The 22,692-nt window shown below is 41.7% G+C and overlaps 2 protein-coding genes across 15 annotated transcripts in view; one reads left to right on the forward strand and one right to left on the reverse strand.

The window, feature by feature from the left end:
- The window catches only part of GALNT11 (polypeptide N-acetylgalactosaminyltransferase 11), a 40,246-nt gene extending 20,898 nt beyond the window's left edge, over positions 1–19,348 (forward strand). Inside the window, exons 5-12 of one of the 2 annotated variants that reach the window (XM_052692603.1) lie at positions 1,964–2,089; positions 4,340–4,589; positions 6,759–6,876; positions 8,388–8,540; positions 10,352–10,570; positions 12,422–12,526; positions 17,039–17,176; positions 18,627–19,348. In XM_052692603.1, the coding sequence (XP_052548563.1) occupies positions 1,964–2,089; positions 4,340–4,589; positions 6,759–6,876; positions 8,388–8,540; positions 10,352–10,570; positions 12,422–12,526; positions 17,039–17,176; positions 18,627–18,758 (1,241 nt within the window). In that variant the 3' untranslated portion in view covers positions 18,759–19,348. Of the gene's footprint in view, positions 1–1,963; positions 2,090–4,339; positions 4,590–6,758; positions 6,877–8,387; positions 8,541–10,351; positions 10,571–12,421; positions 12,527–14,011; positions 16,219–17,038; positions 17,177–18,626 lie in introns of those variants that run through there. The other variant, XM_052692605.1, reaches the window with a different exon arrangement.
- A 1,118-nt stretch (positions 19,349–20,466) lies between these two features.
- KMT2C (lysine methyltransferase 2C) overlaps positions 20,467–22,692 on the reverse strand; it is a 187,043-nt gene continuing 184,817 nt past the window's right edge. For all 13 annotated transcript variants that reach the window (XM_052692586.1, XM_052692582.1, XM_052692585.1 and 10 more), the window contains one exon: positions 20,467–22,489. In XM_052692586.1, the coding sequence (XP_052548546.1) occupies positions 22,397–22,489 (93 nt within the window). In that variant the 3' untranslated portion in view covers positions 20,467–22,396. The remainder of the gene's footprint in view (positions 22,490–22,692) is intronic.

Below are 22,692 nucleotides of genomic sequence, written 5' to 3' on the forward strand. Positions count from 1 at the left end.
CTTCTGAAAGGCATTGAATGCTCATAATCCCTGCTGAGGTCCCACAGATAAGTGGATGTGGCACTATGGAAACAATGCCTTGTTTTTTAATACTTGCTTGATATTTCAGGACGATGGAGTGCTCCATCGGATCAGAGCTGGAGCAGAGCTCAGCCTTTGCTGGAAGGGTTCTACATGGCTCTTGCACAGCCCCTTGTGGCCGCCCTAAGAGTAGCTGTTGCTGGCTCTTTGTGGAGCAGCCATCTCCACCAAGCCATGCCCCAGAGGGGAAGACCTTGCAGAACTTCAGTACTCTTGAAAGATTGATGCTCCAGCGTTTTTCTCTTACACAAAGCAAAAGGCAAAAACAGACGTAATCCAGTGGTTTGGTATCTCAAATTGTTGTATGCCAGTTGAGGAATGCGTTAGTCCAGCAGGACTTGCAAGGAGGATTGTGCTAGTTGCCTGCCTCTACATAAGTCCAAAATTTTGTGCATTTTTAAAATGATTTTTAGGCTCTTTAGTACATAGGACCTTTCTGTATCTCATATTTTGGTTCCCAAGTTAAGATCTCATTTGCTTTGTGAGACTGAGATGCATCATCTCTTGTAGAATTAAATTCTCTTGTGCAGCTATTTTCTGTCTGTGAGGTCAGGTCAGATGTTAAGATGTGGAGAAAAGAGGTCAAACATACTTATCCTTGCTGATAAGTAAGCATAATGTTTAATAACTTTTGTTCTTTTGTTCTTTGGAAGCAATAAGCACTCCCTGCTACAAGTCTCTTGTGCAAATTGTTATTTTCAAGTTTAATATCCTTCATACTCAAATCTAAGCTTACTTCAGAACCCTCTCTTTTGAATATAGTTACGCATTTGGTTAACGTCTGTTTAGGCAGTAATGCCATCACTCTTCTGGCCTGTCACCTAATTCAAAGGCCAAATTAGATTCAAAGCATTGAGTTGTTATTCTTGCCTTTCTGGCTGTAAATGAGTATGTTCTGCAGCTAAGGATGGGAGAAGATACTATTTTTAGAGAACTACTAGTCTTATTGGTGAAACAACCAGTATAACACCAATGCGTGCAGTATGAGGAACAAGCAAGTCCCTGAACTACAACAACAGAGGGATATGTGAATCCTGTGACTGATGTGCCATGGTGGAGTGTTCTAGGCCACTCAGAAGGGACAGGCAAGGCAGGGTGTTTATATACTTCAGTTAACTTTGCTCCCTCTCAAAAGCATGTGCTTGTCCACAGTGCTCTTAATCATAAAATGGAGTTGCAGGGGTCCCTGCAATCAACAGGGAGACCTACAGCTCAATCAGGTGCTCAAAACCTGGTGCAGCTTGACATTGAATGTCTCCAGGGATGAGGCATCTGCTACCTCTCTGGACAACCAATTCCAGTGCTTCACAACCCTTACTGTGAAAAACAAAACTATTTCCTTATATCTCAGCTCTTTTAATTTGAAACTTTTCCCCTTCTATCACTAAGTGAAGTGGTCAGTTTGAATGATTATTTTGAATTTCAGAAAAGGAACTACCTGGGAGGGGTGTTTGTAATTCTGTTTATCTGCTGTTGAGTCAGAGGGTACAAAGGATGAAATGTGTTGTTGTGCTTTTCAAGTGTCAGTATTTGTTTCAGTATGTGGAACATAATTTAAATCACTTTGCGTGAGTGAAAGGGCTTTCATTACTCTTACTGTTTTTGACAGTCTGCATTAAGAATTTAGGAAGAGAAATGTTATCTCCTCATATAATGACCTTAAACTTATATTTTTTAGCAGTGGTAATTCCTTTTAGCACTGAGTCTGCTCTTTCCCATTAACTTGAATGATATTGTAGTAAAGGCTTTGCAAAATGATAGCAATCCAGTCTTCATCAAGAAACTGCAGCTTAGTATTTAGCCCCGATTTGAACATCTGGGGCTTGAAACAAAACTCTCCCAAAGCATCCATCCTGTTGTTGATCTTGTATTCTCCTTCCAGCTGACTTGAAGAAAGACTTGGTTGAATATGTTAAAACTCAGCTTCCTAAAACAACAAAACTAGTAAGAAATGAGAAGCGGGAAGGTTTGATTCGAGGAAGGATGATTGGAGCCTCTCATGCTACAGGTATACTTTCTTGTTTCTCCTTTCTTTGCATACTCTGACCTTATTTTAGTGACTCTTCTCTTTCTGTGATGCAGCTTTTTCAGATGCTGAGTGTTTGACATGCAATTGCTTTACCCCACTGCAAAGATGTCTGTTATGCCAATTTCTAAGCTGCACAACTGAAGCTGGGGGAGGAAAAATTTGGTTAACGCTACTTCAGGTGTAAAGTGTTAAATAGTTTCAGCATGTCAGTGACTCTGTTAAACTACATTACAACAGCTGTATGAAGTCTATTGGTTGATACCTATATGATGGTGATTGGAGACCTTAGCTAATGTTAATTAAATATTTGTGTGATGATATTGACAGTGTTCTACAGAAAGTCTTCTGTATTTCCTCCTAGTTTTGCTGAATTACTCCTCATCTGAGGTTTTTGTTACTTTCCTAATGACTTAGCTCTCCCAATGACTTAATTAGAAGGAGCAAGAAAGATTTGTTTCAGTGAAAATGTAATGTAGATGTAATAAAGATGTAATAAAGCCACTGTTTTTATGGTTTCTAATTTGGTAAAATGGTTTGTTTAAAAAAAAAAAAAAAAAAAAAAAAAAGGAAATTTCTGCTGTGTAAGAGGGGAGTAGGCTTTTTTCCAAATCACCCAAGCAATGACTTGGCAAATCTCGAAGCAGATTTTAATATCTTTTTACTCTTGTCTAAGTATTGATTTATGCTTTTCTTCCTTCCTGTATAAACTCATTTTTAATAAGTGAATAATAAAAATGAGTTGATTATTTAGAATGGGTCAGTGAAGTAGGCAAAAACAATGCCTGACTACATTTAGTGAGGCAGTGAGCAATTTACCTTATTCTTGATTGAAGGATCTGTGTTTGAGGAATGCCTCCCTCTGCCCCGGGTATTGAGTTCTCAAAGTATCCTCAGCATGTTTCATGTGGGCATTTTTGCCCCAAAATGACAATCTGCTTTCTTATCACAGTAAACTCAGAGGTGCCTTCTGAATCGCCATTTAACTGTAATGATTCTCACAAAGCTTTTCTGTTGTTGTAGAGAGTGCTAATTGGGATAAACTGTGTCTGGTCCTTTATGTATGCTGTGCCATTTACCTTAATGTACTTCCTTGTTAAGCCTTTGTTGCATGAGGAAGTATAGAGGACTTCTCAAATAATTTTGATTGGTGGCTAAAATATTGTAATTGGTGTTTACTCATTAGCATTGTAATGGCATAATCCAGAGAGAAAATTGTGCTTACATCTTGTAAACTGTGCTTGGACCCACTTGTATTAATGTAATCTTAAGTCATTTTACTGCTCCTCTGAACTTTTGGAGTCTGCTTTTCCCCTCAGTCAAAAATTGCCTGTTGTTAATAGAAACACACAGACATAACTTGTCTAAGTTTTTTTTTTAAAGCTCTTTTCCATTTTTTCCACATTATGTAAATTTAATGTTATTCTAAAGTTATGCAGTTAAAGTTCAGATGATTTCTTAGACTAGCTGAACCTCTCAGGAGCCAAATTATCCTCTCTGATCATGGCAGGTAATCTGATAGACCTGACAGGACTGAAGTGTTGGTTGGTCTCATACTGGTGGGTCTGGCTGTGCCACATCAGGGCACCTGCTCTCCTTATCAAGATCTGGATCCACAATAACTAAAGCTAGTGAAATGTAGAGATTTTTCTGCATTACTTTACATTCAGGAATTGAAGTGCTGTCATCTGTGTCTTGAATGAATGCAGATTAATTTGTCAGAATGGCTCAGCTTAAAACTCACAGATCTTAGCTACAGCAGTCAGTGCTGAAGTGTGATATGAAGGAAGCTTAAGGTGATTACAGTCAATGGACAAAAGCAGCTTTGTCACAAGGATGGTTCATCCAGCCCAGTAACTGTCATCTTTGTCTGCCTCTGTAGTCTCGTTCATGCATAGAAGGTGCTCCTCTTCAGAACAAGTCTATCTCCAGTCTCTGAGAGTTCTGATGTTCCTTTTAAAGTACAGCAGTTGTGTTTGGTCTGAGTGTGATATCTGATGCCTATTTTAAGCAGTTCATAACGTGTGATAGCCAGGATCTACCTTCTGCCTCAGTGACTGAACTAATCCCAGTGCTGTCTAGTTCTTCCATCCTTTTGAGTGCAGATGGCATTTCCCTTCTGTTACGCAGAGTTGTGAGAATACTGCTGATATTCTGCAGCTCCAATTGCACATGTTTGTGTATTGCATGTTACCTCAAGTCTTTATGTTCTGTGTTTTTTGGCCTTTGTAGGAAAAGTGCTGGTTTTCCTGGACAGTCACTGTGAGGTAAACAAGATGTGGCTGCAACCTCTGCTGACTCCAATCAAAGAAGACCACAGGACTGTGGTGTGCCCTGTGATTGACATCATCAGTGCTGACACACTTACCTACAGCTCTTCCCCAGTTGTGCGTGGAGGGTTTAATTGGGGCCTGCACTTTAAGTGGGATCTTGTTCCTTTGTCAGAGCTTGAAGGTCCTGAGGGAGCCACTGCTCCAATCAAGTAAGGCTCCTCTTGCATGGTGTGCAGCAGTCAGCTCTGTGTAACGTATGGGTGCTCAGGAGCACTTTTACATGTTATGAAATGTGTCTGGGCATGCAGCTTTAGAAGCAGATGCCTGACCTATCAACTATTTCTCTTTATTATGTTGCCCAGAAGTAGTTTTATTTTCTACTACCTGTTTCACTTCTGTTTCTAGTATTTAATCATGTATTAGTTGATTAAGAAGGTACCCTCTTTAGGGAGAAAAGCAGCAGCATATTAGCAGATTTTGCTGAAGGCACAAGTCTTAAAGAGCTTGTGCTCTCTATTAATGGTGAAATTACCTGACAGACTTAACCCACCTGCCAGTGTTTGTTTCCAATTTGACATTTTTGGCTTAATGATCGTAATTTTGATGTGATCTTGTCTCTAGTAGCTGCCTGGCTATTCCACTAGAGCTCATAGGCTCTGGACATTCTGTGGTGAAATGCCAAAGAATTGCTAGTCTGGGAAAATGCATTTTTGTGGCAATGTGAAGGTGATTTCATAACTGATGGGATAGGATGCAGTATTTGCTTATCTTCTATGTCAATATTTTTTTTCCTATTTGAGCAGGGAAAAAGGTTTAATGCTTTGTTTGAACTTTTATTTTGTCATAAAGCTTTGTAAATGAATGCACAGGGACATGAAGGCCGTCTTCAAAACAGTTCTGTCACAATATGGCAAATGTCCCAGATAGCTTTTTGGAATCCTGTCCTTATTTCTGTGGTCTGGATTGCATGAACACCATTCTGAAACAAAAGTCTTACTTAGTAAGATTTAACGTGGGGCTGTGAGAACATCCTCCTTAGCCTTTTAACCATTCGTGGCTGTCTGACCTGTACAGAACTGGCAATGCCTGGTTCTTACTGGAGCCGTAACTCTTATAAACTGATTTTAGTAGATGCCTTTCTTAAACAGTAGACTCACACAGCTCAGGTACAAGAACAAAAGCATTCCCAGTACAAATCCCTTCATGAAAACAGCTAGTGCTGGTAAAGCGAGAAGAACCCGAATGTGCTTTCTTTAGTTGCAGATACAGAGTTCAGTTTGGTAAGTGGGAAGAGTTTTCCTTTTTTTTGAAAGCAAACTGCTTCACTTTTACTAGATTTACAAAGTGATTCAGAAGTTGGGTGCTGTCATCTTCATTCTCTTTCCTTGGTCTGTAAACACAGAGCGTTTCAGGCTATGAGGTTCTCTGCTGTGGTCTGACAGCTCTGTACTTAGTCTTTCTGTGTCTGCCCATCACAAGGCTTTGTATGAGAAGCCAGGAAACTTTCTATTACTGAACAGCTTGACTGGCTTGTATGGGGAGTGTTGCTGTAGCAGTTTCTGAAGGGAATGGGTGGATTGGGGGAATATGAATAAGGAGCAGTCATAGATAGACTTAAAATCTATATTCTATTTGGAATCTTTCTCAAAGGTTACTTGGGGCACACCTGGAGATCAGTTCTCACTGTGTCCAATAAGAACATGTGTGCAAGTACAGAAACTCAAATACTTATCAATGACTTTACCAACTGACCATGGCATTGATGATGAAACAGTGCTGCTCCTGGTACTTGAGTTGTCTGAGGCAGAGTACCATGTATTTTAGCAGGCTGCTTGGCTTGTATGACTGAAGTTTTGATCTTCTTTTGCTTAGCTAGGGTATTATTTCTTGATCTTATTAATATGCCCTCTGGTTTCTGCTCTTTTTTCTGTTGTTCAATCAAGCCCAGTCAGTATAAATCCCTCCTGTAAGAGGAAGATGAACACACATCATTGTAACTGTATGCATTTGTGATTGTAGAAAGATCATCTGTCTTTATCAGCAGCTAATTAAACATGGCTCCTAGTTCTCAATTTAGAAAACTAAATGGAATTCAAACCTGCACAGGTGTTTGCTATTTTCTGAATGGAGAGACAGCAGTTTGTTTCTCTTTCTCTGTGTCATCCTTCTGCCTTGACTTCACTATATGAGGAAATATGGTTTTATGGGTACATCAATAGTGAAAGATCACAGGGAGAGACTATGGAACTGAAATCCTGCAGAAAGTGGAAATCATCAGCTGAAAATTGCAGGTCTAAATGCAAGCTTTTTTTAACCAGTTCAGCTGAAATCCCTCTTCTTGCTTAAAACATTGACCAGCTTTCACTGTTCCATTTTAGATCACCCACTATGGCTGGAGGCCTGTTTGCCATGGACCGTGAGTACTTTAATGAGCTTGGACAGTATGACAGTGGCATGGACATCTGGGGAGGAGAAAATCTGGAAATATCTTTTCGGGTACTCTCACTTTGTGTGTATTGGAGTATGAATCTCAGTGTCTGGCTTCTCTTCCCTCTATACAGTGTATGTAGTAGCACTGGAATAGCTGTTTGCACGCACAAACCAGTGCTTTTGTTCCTAGGAGGGATGCCTCTAGCACACTAACCTTTATAATAACTTTCAGGTCAAGTTTTAATAGGAAAATTGAAAAGAATTTTGAGCTCATACTTGAATTTTTTTTCTTTATTTGGCTAAATTTTTCATGATACTGGAAATAAATCACTAGAAATAATACCAGACATACACAGAAAAGAGTAATCACACATTTATGAAAATGGTTTATACAAACACTTAATGAATTCTGCAGGTAGGTTGAAGATATATGTGGCTAACTGCAGTGTAGGCAGTATGTAAAGTTATATTTCCTTAGCTTGTGGTGCTTTTCAAACTCCATTTTGACGGCATGGGAATGTAAAACTTCTGCTGTACTCTTAACTCACAAAAAAAAACGCATCATATTGGTTGGAAAAAATATGAAGAAAATCATTAACAAGAGATTTGGAAGTGATGCTTCATTGGGATTGCTTTATTTTCTCCTCTTCACTGTCACTTCCCCTGATAGAAAACAGCTTTTCGTGCTCAATGCCATGTTTTTATTCTTTGCTTCTGTGGCATGGATTCATCAGCAGATGTGATGAGGATCTGCTCAGAAATGAGATGCAACCATGGGAAATACAAGAAGGGGATCAGAGGAAAGTGAAAACAAACAAACAAAAATACCACCTCCAAAGCAAGAGCAAACAAACAAACAAAAAAAAAGCAAACACTAACCACATACTCATAAATTTCAGAGAAATCTGACAAATTGAGATATTAGAGAAACCGAGATCTGAATTAAAAAATAAGAACAAGTAATCATAAATTTGAGTTATTTTACAGAGTTGTGTGCAGAATATTTTCCATGTTTTCAGTACATAATAGAGTGTGGAGTAAGAGCAGATTAACTGAGGAGTATATGCAGTTCCAAGGTCTGGAAGCTCTGTCTCCCTTGGGAAGAGTTGGGAATAGTAAAAATTAGTCTTTATCTTATCTAGGCAGAGTTTGAGTGATTTGATTACAAACCACTCTCTTGATGACATTGACTGACCTACTTGTATGTCATTTGTTGTGGAGCCATGGAGAAGCAATTCTCGTGTCAGCTTTCTTAATCTACAAGGTAAATCCCAGCCCAAATGTTTCAGAATTTTCTAATAGGTCATTAGAACCATGTAATTTTGGAATAGCATACTGCCTGTTCTGAGAAGGCCATGATGTTGTGAGTGGAAGAAGTGATGGCATGACTGAAATGTTTCTTTCTCCAACCCAAAGATATAATAATTAACTTATCAGAAAGCCTGGCATGTAGAAAACACTGCTGACAATTATGTTGTATTGTGCATAAACCTACTGAAAAATCTCCTGAAGGTGAGGAAGACGTGAGCCTGGTCAGTATGCCTATGGTAAGCGGTGCTCTGCTTTTCTGTGGACAGATTTGGATGTGTGGGGGTCGACTTCTGATCATTCCCTGCTCCAGAGTGGGACACATTTTCCGTAAGAGACGTCCCTATGGCTCTCCAGGGGGACAGGACACTATGGCTCATAATTCATTGAGGCTGGCACACGTGTGGATGGATGAATACAAAGTAAGAGACATTTCTAGGACATGAAATATTTATTAGCTGGCTTACGTGTCTGAAGGCTGTGTCACAATGAAGACTCTTGGCCTTTCTAATGGGATCTTTCTTCTGTATTCTGATTTCCTAATGTTTATTTTGGTCTGAATTCCTAAACTCTGTAAGCTTGTGGTTTTGCTTTTGAGTGTTGAAATTTCACCCCTGTTGCTGCTACTGCTTGAGGGAGATTCAATATTATGCCTTTTTAATGAAGTAAAAGATGTGTAGGTTTCTTGTAAGCTCAGCATTGTTTTGTGTCCAAATCACTTGCATGTGGGAGCTGGATGCCTTTAGGTAGTTTCCATGTTGGTGAGATGGCAGTTTCATTGGTTATTTATTTGCTTTTTGTTACAATTAGCAGCCTGATTCTTAATCTGTCTAGCACTGTAAGGCCAATTGGGATTGATTTTTGGATTCAAGGGCAAGAATGTTTCTTCCCTGTATTCAGACCTGGCACTATGCTTTTAAAAGTAGATGCATCTATTGTGTGAAGCCCTCATCTCTGTTGTATTTGAGGGCATTTGTCTTGTGAGGGCATAGGATTTGCTTTATTGCCAGCTCCAGTGGTCCCCATAGTTTCTGTAGAAGAGATTTTTCTTAACTTTATACTCCTTAAAGTTTTATGTTTCAAGGCTCATCCTTTGTCTTGATACTCTGTCACTTTGAGGAATCTATTAGGAGTCGTTAATTTTTATCTTCATTCTCCATTTTTATAATGCATTGGTAGACTTGATCTATCACTCTCCCTTTTATTGGTGTCTGGGCACAGTAGTTTGTGATTTTATGATGGTTTTCTCTGTAGCTTAGAATTGATTCTTTATTTCCATCCAATAGTGCTTTGTCCAAAGAGAACATATACTGCTGATTGTTGCAGTCTCTTATCACACAGTTATGTTCTAACCTTTTCCAGCTATGTGTAATCTAATTCCATAATAGTTGCCAGAGACTGTCATTATGACAGATTTATGGATGGAATGCAAGCTTGGAGATATTTTCGTCTGTTGAAGTGATTGTGAGGTGAATCGAGCAAAGATAAGACAGAGGGCTGTTTTGCAGATATGAGCAAATACCAACATGTAATAAATAAAACTAAGTAATGGAAGGGAAACAACAGTGTAAATTTTGGTTGTAATGGTTGTTAAAATGATCTGAGTTCATGTATACGATGGAAATAAAAAATACAGAAGAGGTACGATATTAAAACTTGAACTTCAACCACAAAAGAGGTAAGTAGAGTAGCAGAGCTAATTTTTACCAATTCCTAATGACAAGGGCTGGCCTATCTCCAAGCTTCCTTGGAGGTGTCCAACATTCCCCTGTTTTTAATGTTTCATTTTCCTCTACTTTTGAAAGAGCAGTGTGCATCCACGTGCTCAAAGGTGTTGGTAAGGACAGATGTGCCATCTGTTTTGAGATGCGTCTGCTGTCTCTATGCCAGAGATGGCACTAAGTAATTCCAAATGTGTTGGCAAAGTCCAGGTGTCTGAGAGAGATTAATCCAGCAGAATATTGCAGCTCAGTGCCCTGATAACTGATTTTTAAGTCTTATCTAGTGAACTAGTTGATGTGCGAATATCATACTTCTTCTGTGAGCTCTGTAATTAGCACCTGAAATTAAAGACTCTGAGAGAACTTTTCTTCTCATTTTCTTGATGAGATTGATGAATGTAATTGTCTGAAATGAAACTTTGAGAGCTCTGCAAGCAGGGAGAAGTAAAAAAATCACTGATCTGTAATTCTCCTCTCTTTCCCTTCCCTCAACCTTTTCCCCCTACCTACAGGAGCAGTATTTTGCTTTGAGACCTGAGCTAAGGACAAGGCACTATGGAAATATAACTGATCGTGTAGAACTGAGAAAAAGATTGAACTGCAAGTCATTCAAGTGGTATTTAGATAACATCTATCCTGAGATGCAAGTATCTGGGCCCAATGCCAAAGCTCCACAGCCAGTTTTTATTAATAGAGCACAAAAGCGACCAAAAGTAATCCAGCGTGGAAGGGTAAGATAACCTTTCTTAAAAATACAGAGATCTGTCTTGAGATTTTCTTTTTTTTTTGAAAGATTTTCTCAGATCTGTTCACGCTGAACGCAGTTCTTGTTCTGCAGCAAACTGGAAATAATCTTTTACTGGACTATTTAGTCTGCACATAGGTTATGGCTAGCAGATTCCTGCCTATCTCAGTAATTGGAAGCATCAGGTAGAGATGGAGCGTGCTCCATGTAGTAGTGCAGCCCGCAGTAAGGAGGTATGAACAGTTGCTAGTGCTGCAAGTGAATGCAGGCTGGAGGACCAGAGCTCACGGACAGCCTATTGATATCATTACCTTTTGGTTGGAAGCAGCTGCCTGGGAAGCCACAGCTTGTGCAGTATTTTTAGAATTGAATCCCAGTCAAGTTGTAAAGTTAATTATTAGGGTATGCATGAATGCTTCCCCCAACTGCAACTGAAAAATGCAGTTCCTCAGCTTGGTGCTTCAGGGTTCCAGGGTTATATCCAGCACTGCGTGTGTGAGAGCTCTGACTCTGATGTCTATGAACTACTTCCACATGCCTGCGTGGAACAGAGCTATCAGCCAATGTCACCACTGTGTGCTGTGCTCTTCAGGATAAATCACTCAAAATCCCAGTTTATTCTCAGAAGCTAGTAGGTCCAGAGATAAATGCTGGTTTGACAGCTGGGAAGAGCTGTAATGATCACAGATCCGGATGGTTCTTTACAGTGTTATTAAATACTGATCATCATGGCCAATAAAAACAAGGAGGGAAAATTATAAGAAAAAAAAAATCTTAAAGCTGTAATGATTTGAAAGCCTACTTGTGAGTGAGGAATGATGGAAATTAAACCACTCCTAGAAGTCTCTGGAGTGTAAGAAAATGTAACTTAGAAGCTTTTCTGTAATTTGTTTCAGATGTGTAGAGGGAACAGGAGAAGTATGGTGTGCTTGGGGAGGCAGTTGGTGTGTCTTGGGACAGCTATTTCCAGAAACTCTCTTTAGAGAAGAACATTACTCTGTCTTTGTGCTCTCTAATTATGAGAGTGTGGTGGAGCAGTTTGTTCTTTTTATTACTGGAAGTGCCTTGGTTTATAAAAATCTGTGGAATCAATACAAATGCCAAAGCATCTATGTCTTCATAATAAAACACAACTAGCTAATTAGCCAGCCTGGCCTCCAGTTCAGGACAGCAAATTTTTTTTACTTTCTATCCAGCTCCAGATTGGCTATGATTACTTCAGCGTGCATGGCAGATCTGTTGCCCTGCCATCTCCTACACATGCAGAGTGGGACAAAATCGGGTAGACAGTGTGTTTGAAGTGGAATGGGCATTTAAGGAGTGTTTAAACCTTTTCCTTCTTACCTCATCTGTAGCAACTGTGACTTTTCATTTGTGTAAATGCTCTTGAGAATCAATTTGCAAGCAGATGATGTCAGAGACGCATCTGTTTAAGACCTTCCTTTTCTCAATAGCTTTGTCTTGTTTCATTAAGAGATGCTGTGGGAGGGACTTTGAAGCTAAACTGCAATAGAATGCAGTAAAGATTTGTTCAGTTGATGGGACTGTAGGCTTCTGTGGAGAGCAAGAAAGGGAAAGAAACTTGTGCTGAGCCAAGTTGCTTGTATTGCACTTCTACCATCCAAGGGAAGAATTGGAAAGCAAAATGGAACTAGAGAATGCTGGCTTTTTCTCCAGATTAATTTGAAAAACAAAATGGTATTTTAAAAGGGAGAAAGGGCCTTCTATTGCTCTTCTTTGTGAGCACATTGAGTGCTTCCAAAGCATTACCATGTGTTTTCTTTGGTATATGGTGTTTGTTGTTTATCCTGTTCATCAAACTGTTTTCCTTTTGTAGCTGTATCACCTTCAAACCAACAAATGCCTGGTTGCTCAGGGCCACCCAAGTCAGAAAGGAGGCCTGGTGGTGGTTCGGGAATGCGACTACAATGATCAAAACCAGGTATGATATTTTGAGTAGTGAACCATATCAATATGTTTTCCTGCAGACAAAATGCCCTGGGGTAACATCTCATCACCAAGCAGGTGATTCCAGAGTATTTTTCAAAAAAAAGGCTGGCAAAGGAGGTGGTGGAGCTCAATGTTCTACCTACTGAGTGTTGGATGTTATAATCCTGACTTTATGGGCTGAATCTCCATATGTGGCTGGAGACTGTCCTCAAGTGGCTCCTGAGGGATTCATGGTCTACTGACCGACACTTCAGAATTTGTAGAAGCTCTTCCAGTCTGTTCCTCATACTGAGATTCAAGGCAACCTTTTCCTGGCCCACTGTTCTTTGTGTTCTACTACCCTAGTGCTCTGCTGCTGTACTTTGGAATGAATTAATGATTTGTTGCTTTTCCTAAATTTCCTGGAATTCTTTCTATTTAGCAAGTTCTTTGGCTGCAGATTGCTGTTCTGGAGCTTAATTGGGAATGGATGTGAACATCCAACGATAGAGGCTTCATGTAGTGATATAAAAACTGCTGTTCCACTTCTTTCTGACAACAGAAATTCAGGACTCAAGATGAGGAGAAAATCTCCAGGGTAGAGAGGTCCCTAATGCCTTAAAGACTGTTATCTAGTTAAGAGCTATATTGAGAGCATTACAGTTTAGAAGCATATGGCACTCAGGTTTAAAAACCTAAATCTCATCTGAAAAGTAGTCAAAGACACAAAATAAATGGGATCATAGAATCACCAAGCTTTGAAAAGACCTCCAAGACATCTAGTCCAACTGTCCACCTACCACCAGTACTTCCCCACTGAACCATGTCCCTCGGTACAACATTACATGGATGGTATCCACCATCAGAACAGATAGATTTCCATTTGTTTCCCTTCATTCCTGTGGTATTTCCAGTAATGTACTGCCAAATAGTTGGAGGAGAGAGCCTATTTTTTTCCTCCTTATCAAAGCCTTCTGATTTTTCTCCTGGAGACAGAAAACTTTGGTTAGCCTTTAGATTTTTTAGAGATGAACAATCTGAGCATTAATTTGTCTGGTTTTAATCTTGTTTACTAGTGGTAAATTAAGCAACTAGTTCTCACGGAAGAAAACTGGCTGTGCTGTTGTCTTTTGCAATGATTTTGTTCTCCAAGTATGTTAACCAACACTGTGATTTTCTACTAGTAAACTTGTTTTGCTCTACTAACGATTTGTCAGTTTTCTTGCATATCTTCTGAACGCTCTTGCTCTAGATGCATGAGAACAATGTAAAGAAAGGGCATGTAACAAGTTATGCATATAAAACATGACAAGAAACTTGCTCAGTATTGGAAGGTTTTGGCCTTTTCCACTGGTGTTGCCAAAAAAGGCAAGAACTGTATTGTTCTAGAAGAATCTATCCCATCTGTTCCATCCATACCTTTAGCCTTGATAAGAAAGCCTATGATGGGTCCTAGTGAAAGTGGTCTGGGATAAGTTAACTCTATTTCTCTTTCCAGGCTACTTTTTACCATGTGAATAGATAGCAGTCTCAGTAAGTTGAAGGAACAAAGTGAACTCTACGTGGGAAACCATGTGAAGGTCTTGGAAACAACGCTGCCCTTCTTGAGACTCACTGAGTGCAGTACTTTGGACTGGAAAATGGTCTTCTGCATGATTTTGTAGTTAGAAATAGCATAGGTAAAAATAGTGGAAGGGTCTGGTAGAAACAAGATCAGAGATAAGAAGCCTGAAGTAACAGAAGCTGAGAAGCAGAAATACTGAGTGTGAATTTTTCAAGCAGAAGGCTAACATGGAATTAACGTTGTGTAGTTGAAGAGTGGTTGTGTGGAGATGCCAAGACAGCTGAAGTGAATTCTTCTGCTCAGTCAGCAGTGTGTGACCTCTTTCCATAAACGAAACTGGGAATGCACGAGGTAGCACACAGCGTGAAACTTGGGTGGTGAAGGAGGCCAGAAAGCATTTAAGGGCTTCAAAAGGTCAGACATCTCCATCTCTGTCTTTCACAATTAAATGCAGAAATAAACAAACAAAAACAAGCACCCTAAGTGTTGTGGATTCACCAAAAACGTTGTCTAAGGTTAATAGATGGTGATTAGGCAGCAAAGGTGCTGAAGTTCTTCATGACAGATGCTCCAAAGGAAAAAGTAGTTACTAATAAACTTGTAAGAGGAGCTTCAGAGACCCCAGTGAAGATTTTTGGAATGAAGCATGAAGGCCAACAGAAGATGTAACTAGTGGGACTGGCTGTGATCTAGATTGGCTCTCTCACGTGTCTAATGCCTGCTTATCTTCTACCTGACCTAAATGCTTCAAGTCAAACTGCTTTTCAAAAAAAAATCTTCTCCTAGTCTGCTGAGTAGTGTTTGTTTTTTTTTTTTTCTATTCTCTTGGTTTCACCTCTTCTCTGTTCATTTGTTTCACTTCAGTAACTTAAGCTTTCTTTAGCTTAGCAATGTATTAGGCTTCACAGTTGTGAATGCTGCCCTTGAGGCTGGGGTTAGCTGGTGGGTGTCTGTGCTCAGCTGCATGGGGGTTGGGAAGTCACAAGAGCTGTTAACCTCTTGTATCACTCCATCAGTGTAAGCATGTGTAATTCTGACTCTTGAACTGTTTGTAGGAGGATGAGCTTTAAGTGCTACAGCTCTTCTGTAGGGTTCTCCTCCCTAAATCTCTGCATCATGGGTGTAAGTTTTGTTTTTCTGATGCATTTGCCTGGAGTGAGTGTGGAGAAGTGTGAGCTATCTCTACTGCTGCATTTTCATCAGCCCATTGAAGGACATGATCCCACAGTTCCTCTTCAAATCCTCAGCCACACACTGAGATACGAAATAGGATCACATGGACATCAGCAATGCCTTCAGGAGAACATTGAGTCTCCTGGATAGCAGTAGCTTAAAGTAATGATTGCAGATCCCGTGCTTTGCCTTTGCTGCTGACTTTCACAAGTTATTTGGTGCTGTGATGTCACTGCTAGCCACTAGAAACATGAACTGAAGGGCTACACGTAGCTGTAATGATGCAGTCGCTGGGCACAGCTTGTCCTCATGCTGAGGTGGCTGCTTGGTGCTCTTCAGCTTCATTTTGTCATTTAAAAAACTCTGGAATAATGCACTGGTGCCAATGTAAGCAACAGATGGCAGCTGCTTGGAGTGCTGGAATGCCTGTGCTGGCAGCAGAGCCCACAGCCATAATTCTGTCACACACAGAGCTGGTTCTGTAATAGTTGCTGGCTTGCATTTATTGGAGTGAAGTTTTTCATTGCATTCCTCTCCTCCTAATGCAATTTACAGATGAAATGAGTGTGCATCCACAGAGCTTTGCCAGCTGCCCCCTGTGCCTTTTGCTACACAGCATTGCACTCTGAAAGCCAAAGTCCTTCAGTTACTATTGGTTTGATTTTTTTTTTTTCCCCAGGTTGAGTGCTGGGTTTTGTTTTAGTACAGCCATCTGTATTGATCTGGACTCAAAGTCTGATATAGTTAACTGCTCTTGTCCTGAGGAAGTGGCAGTGTGGGGCCTTCTTCCCTGCCTTGGGCACTGTTCCCCCCCTGTCCTCACTTGGATGTCCCCAGAAGAAGTTCAGCTGCCTTTTATTCATTTGCACTAACCATGCTGTGGGGATAATTTCATCTTTTGGTAGTATAAAATAAGTCAATAACACAGCCCTGTATATCTTCATTATGACAAAAGAAAATGAAAAATTTGCCAGAGGAATCTCTGGATTTCTGCATGGTCAGCCTATGGCAGTGAGGATGATGGATAATGTTCATCATCCATCCATGTGGCAGCTGGAAAATGTTTAATAAATTTCAGAGTGCCTGAAGACTTTCAGTTTTATGATAAGGGGTGGCTTTGCTTTCGCTGTGCTGGAATCTGCTAACAGTCTGCATGTTTACAGCAATACTTAAATTTGAGTTTGGAGCCACAGCATCTCCAGACTTCAGGCCTTGTTTTTCTTTTTCCCTTGTTTTCTACTCCAAACATGTAATTAGTTTGAAATTAATTTGGGCTGCCTGGTCTCAGCCTTTCTGGAGAAGAAGCACGGCTTTCTCTGCTGTTGTGTGCTCTTGGTGCCCATAGCACAAAGTGAGGTAAACTCCTTTGTGTTTCTGGCCAAGTGCAGCTGTTTCCAGGAAGACTCGAGGTACTTTTTGGCTTTGTGTCCTGCCTGCCTGATGGCACTTGGCCCAGCTAAGGAGATCCACCATCCTTCTCATCCTCAGGGGTGGACTTAGTGTGATGTGATGGTGAGCTTGGGAGAGGGGCTGCATGTTGCTGTCATCCCAACAGGACAGGAGGAATGTGTGGGTGTGCTTTATTTCTACATAGGGTCACATGTGGTCCTCTGAGCACCTCTGCATAGGATAATGCTGTTTGGTGTTGGGAAGGTGGTGGAGCACTGCAGCTGCTTTCCAGGCTCTGCTGGGAAAAAAGAAGACAGCAAAGCAACAGCAGGTGTGGCAAGGCATCTCTGTGATGCCTTGTAACTCTGCAATTGACCTCTTTTCTATCTCATCTTTCAGATGTGGGTTTACAATGAAGATCACGAGCTGATTTTGAATAACCTCCTGTGCTTGGATGTGTCAGAAACTCGCTCGTCTGACCCTCCTCGCCTCATGAAGTGCCACGGCTCTGGTGGATCTCAGCAGTGGACCTTTGGGGTAAGTGTGTAGCCTGGAGCACAGCACAGGGCTTGTGATCAGTGCCACCATAAGTGATGGTGGCACCAGTGGGACATAGGATGGAGTGTAATTATGGCCAAATTTATCAAGTCCACAGTCAGTACAGCCTGTGCAAAGCTACACAGTGTTGGTAGCTGCACCTCAGCCTGAGCAGGACATCCCTGAGCTCCAGGACCTGCAGGCCTTTTCCTTTGCAATGTTGGGAAGTTTTTGCAGTCCTATTTAGATTTCTCTTGTTTGTCACAGCCACGCACAGATCTGTGTCCTGTGGGATGTGTCAGGTGGAAGAAACCCACCCCACAGCTCTGCTGGCTTTGCAGGACTAGGAGATGCAAGCAATCCTTGTCATGGCTTCTGCTGAGTGTGGGGGGCAGAACTGAGGATCCAGAGGAGCAGTTTTGCAGCTTCTGTCCTGTAATAGCATCTCATTAATTTAATGTCTTATTGCCTCAGTTCTGTGACTCTACTGTGGCCATGTGAAATCTGGCTCCTTGGTGTTAGCTCAGGGGCTGTCACCTCACATGCCCTGGTGTAACAGTGAGCCCATAACATAAACATTGAGCAAACAGGAGTATGCTGCCAAGACTGCATGCTGCACATCCAGGACCCTGCATGATCCTTCTTGGGTTTGTGCTGTGCCACTCATTGGCAGCATTTGTTCCTCAGAGGAGTCAAATAAGGCAAGCTGCTGCAGCCCTGCCAGCAGTCATGGAATCACAGAGCCACAGAGGTCGGAAGGGACCTCTGCAGATCATTGAGTTGCCCACCCTGCTGAAGCTTCCCTGCAGGGGCTTACCCAGGAGTTACTGGGAGATAGAAAGGCCAGCAATACTCTGTTGGTTACAAGACTTTGGACTGTCCTTTGAAGACAGTAGAGGACAAGTTCAAACTGTGGAAGCTGATGGTGTAGTGGGGGCCACAGGGTGCCTTACTGCAGGGGCCAGCAGTTGAAAAGCTTATGTAAGTTCAAGGGAAATCACCACGTACTGGGGGGACAACAAGTTCCAGTTTAATTATACCCTGCCTGCAACAAGCTTCAGGAATTCTGCAATAAAATGCAGCTGGAAGGGGTGAGTGATCTGGAAAAGCACTGGATGTTCTTGCTGTGTTTCTCCTCCCTCCCTGGCCATGCTAGGGAATGGCTTTTGTCATCCCTCTATCTGATCAAGAGACTGGTACAGGCAGAATCCAAAGTAGGTCCCTATGAAAGTATGTGAGCCTTTTCTCCGAGGTCTGGATGTGGTTACAGGGTGTTGTGGCTGTGGGCCTGGTGTCTCAGGGCTGGGAGGAGGAGCTGCCCAAATGCCCGTTTCTCAGCAAGGAGCAGCCCCTTCCCCCATGGGGAGTGCCCCGCGCGTCGGTTCCAGCTCTAGTTTGTCAGTGAAGCAGAAGTTGCAGTAAAGATCTCCTGTTTGTCTGTCTTTCTTAGAAAAACAACCGCCTCTACCAGGTGTCGGTGGGGCAGTGCATGAAGGTGGCAGACCCGCTCAGCCACAAAGGCTATGTCACCATGGCCATCTGCGATGGCTCCCTTCCTCAGCAGTGGCGTTTCGAGAGCTGAGGCGGTGAGCCAAGGAGGAGCAAAGCCGGGCCTGGCTTCCCCTGCAGCCACCGTCTGTCACCGCAGAGCTGTGCTGTGCTGGGAGCCCTTGGCCGCTGCAGCCAGCGGAGCGCAGGGAGGAGCCTTCGGCTGCGCTGCGGGGAGCAGCTCGGGGAGCCCTGGGCTGTGTCGGATGCAGCAGTAATGGCAGCGGACCCCTGAGTTAGCCTGGATCATTGGACTGATTTTCAGTAAGAGAAATCATTAGAGCAGTGTAATTTAAATGGTGAGATTTTTAGCTTTGCGGGTCTTTTAAATGACAGAAAGGCGTTCATCTTTGAGTATTCCACGTGCAGTAATTCATGTTTTTAGTATGGTTTTACTGGAGGAATTATTTTACTTTACCTGGAAAGTATTTTCAATTCCCTTTTATCTTCTGGAAGTTGTCATTGTAATATTTGTTTTAATTTACGATTTTTAGAACATTTCACATAGCTGAACTCCTTAGGTGTCATTGTCACCTCCTATTTAAAACAAAGTAACTATTACAAAGTCTATTTTGATGACTCATGACCTAGCTGCATATAAAATAAAGTATCTGTTTTTTATGACTCCCTCTGGCTGTACTCCTTGTAGCCATCAGCAGGGCTGGCACTGATGTGGACCTACACCCTCACAGCTCTTCCATCCTTCCCACTCCTTTTTTCACAGCTGCATTCTTCCTTTCATCTCCTGCAGGGTTTGGGGGTAAGTTTTGTGTTGGGATTTTGTTTTCCTGATTCTGCTTCCCCTCCCATGTGATGGGTTGGTTTCACTGCTTGCTGTGCTTTCAACCCCTGCTTCAGCCCTCAGGGACCAGCACATGGGAACTGCAGAAAGCAAGCCCTGCTCTAACCTCTGTGCTTCCCCCTTTGCTGTGTTCATCAACCAGAGGCAGCTCTGCCCTTCCAATCGGGCAGAGAAACACAACCCAGCATTGGGTTATTGCAAGGTGGCAGGATGAGGTGGAATGATGACAGTCCTCAGTCTTCTCCTGTGAGAGCAGATCCACCTGTGACAGCCTGATGGGTCCTTCGGCCACAGAGGGAGGAGGAGTGCAATAGGAGCAACAGCTGTGAGCGGTGCCCTCAGCAGGAGCTGTGTCACAGGGCAGGGTGCAGGTAAGCAGGGGCTGATCACAAAGCCCAGCAGTGGGCTGCAGTGGATTGCCCTCCAGACAAAACATCACCAGCCACGTTCCTTCCTTCTATGACAGTCCCAGCAGCCAACCACAGCCATGGTGACAGCTGGGCCAGGCACTGCATTTGGCTGTAGGCTGCCTCCTGGCTCTGTGCTCCTATTGCTCCTTCTCTTTTTCTTCCTTTTTTTTTCTTTTCCCCTGTATCACTGTCAGAAGCCGACGCTTCCAAAGCAGGCAGAGCACAGTGCCACCGCATGCCCACCCTCCTGCTGCACAGAAAACCTTCCTTACAGAAAAGGTTGTTATGCACTGGAATCGGCTCCCCAGGGAGGTGGTTGAGTCACCAGCTCTGGACGTGGCACTCAGGGACATGATTTAGCAGAGGGTTGGTAGAGTTGGGGTGGTATGGTTGGGTTGTGGTTGGACTCAATGGTCTTTAAGGTCTTTTGGAACCTGAGTGGTTTTTTACAACACTGCAGTGCTGGAGAGGAGATGTGTGTGAGGCCAGAAATGCAAAAACATCCCCAAGAAGACAGGAGGGGACCACTATAGATGTAAAATATTTTTATTTGTAAATGCTGATCTTCTAAATCTGTTTCCACAAATTCCAAAACCCATAACACTCTGTATACTTCAAAAAATTCTTTTTTTTTTTTTTTTTTTTGTGATGTTTTTCTTTTTTTGCCAACATTAGATACTATTATACAGAACAGAAAAAAACTGTAGGACAAATACTGGTAGGATGTCGGAATATTGTACAAGAGAAGAAAAATATTCAAGAAACAATTTCATACAGCTATTTATCAAGAGAAAAATATATACAATTGATTTATTCTGTAAGATAAAAATACATCATGCCATATACATTACAAGTTCAGAACTGTAGCACTGAATATACCAACAGTTTACAGTCCACTTTCATTGTGCACACAAAAAAACTTCATTTTTTTTATATTTAGTCTGTGAAGTGTCAGTACCAGAATTTTAAGTACAAAATAAAAAGCTAACCTGCTTCCAAATGCTGATTAAATCTCTACAAGCAAACACAAAACAGTGTTTTATTTTTTTTTTTTTATTTTAAAGAAATGTAAACAAAAACAATCCATACAAACACATCTTTAAATTACATTTCCCATAACCCAATTGCCAGCGTCCTGCAGCTGCACGCGCTCCATCTCAGCTCTGTTCTCCTTTTCCTGGGTGAAGGCAGCGGACCGGAGCTCCCCCTGCGCTCCTACGCTGTTCTCATGTTCAGCTCCCCCTCCTCGGGCCCATTTTTGCTGAAGGAAAACCCAATGCTCAGCGCCTCTCTCTTGATTTTGGGTGGTTTGAGCAGTTATTCACAGTTATCACCAATTTTAAGCACAAAAACAAACAAACAAAAAGAAAAGAAACCTGACTGAAGAAATAGGGATGCGACAATATAATGCAAATCGGATGAATCTCCGTCACCCCACCATCTGTGAAAGTCAGCATCGGAACACGCGGCGCGGGCTGAAGGTGTGAGTAAAAAACCTGCAGAGACCACAGTTGAGGCTGCTTGAAACGTTTAAAAACAAAACCAACCAACAACAACCTCTCTTGAAATGGAGATTTTGGTTATTCCGTCATTGTAAGCACGCCTGGCAGCACTGAGATCATATTGTAACATCCCTATTGACATTGGATCGTGAGCACCGAACTGCTGCGGAGTCTGATAGCATTTGGTCAATAACTATTTTTATACTGTATTTTTTTTTTCCTCAAAATATTTACACTTTTGTACAAAGTAACAGAGTTTGTTAGTTCTGCAGGTAACAGCAGCAGCTTGGCTTTCTTCTAACTTTCTTTTTAAAAATAGCTTCATTCACTTATTCAATAATAAATACAAAAAGGTTCTCTTATTTTACAGAAATCAAAAAACTACAATAAACTGACTCATGGAATCAAGTATTTAAATGTATTTTAGTGCAAGTTATTTTTCCCTTAGCTCTATCCCTAAGGAAGTCGTTTCAGTACATTCCTTGTTCAGTGGTGTCTACTTTTATTTAAAATTTTTCTTTAATTAGAGGGCCTGCCCCTTTATCAAATAAGGCTGTGGCCAGCACTTTGGACTTCTCCCTTTCGCTGGTGATTTCAGTCTTACATTCATAAATGCCCACCTGCACGCCGCAGGTCAGCGCCCGGTTCTTTGCCCAAGTTAAACAGTTTCTCCTTAGTGAGCTCAAAAACAAAAGTGCTGGACCATTCTGTTAACTCAGTTTAACCTCCGTGTGGCTGGAAAGTCAGCTTCAGATTTTGCCGGCTTGCTCCTGGTGCTTGTTTTGTGGGGTTTGTTTCTTTTCTTTCGAGATCCTGGAGTAGAAATCTGGACTTCCAGAAGTGATTTTTTTTTTTTTTTTCCTTCAAAAAAGGCAACAATTTTCTGTCGACAAAATCAAAACGTGAATCACTTCTTCTTAGGGACAAGCAACCCTCAAAAGACAGCAAGGAATGCATTCTAGTTCATCCATTTTCGGCAGTTTACAGCTCCACAGTGACATGGAATCTTGTGCTGGTCATCTTCAAAATCAAACTTATAGTCATAGCAAAGCTGGAAGAAGATTCAGGAGAACGGTTATAAGACAAGAGGATTTTACCACATCTTTCCTTGTACCTACAATTTAGATGGTAAAATACTCCAGAGTTCCTCGTAGGAACCAGCAAGTTTTAAAATGAAAAGGGGAAGGGCAGTGTCACCTCCCCACCACAGCACAGCCCCACCGCATTGTGGCAGTATCTGGAAATGAACAGAGG

Source organism: Tympanuchus pallidicinctus, unplaced genomic scaffold, assembly GCF_026119805.1.
Source record: "Tympanuchus pallidicinctus isolate F22 unplaced genomic scaffold, pur_lepc_1.0 scaffold3, whole genome shotgun sequence".
NCBI classification, from domain to species: Eukaryota; Metazoa; Chordata; class Aves; order Galliformes; family Phasianidae; genus Tympanuchus; species Tympanuchus pallidicinctus.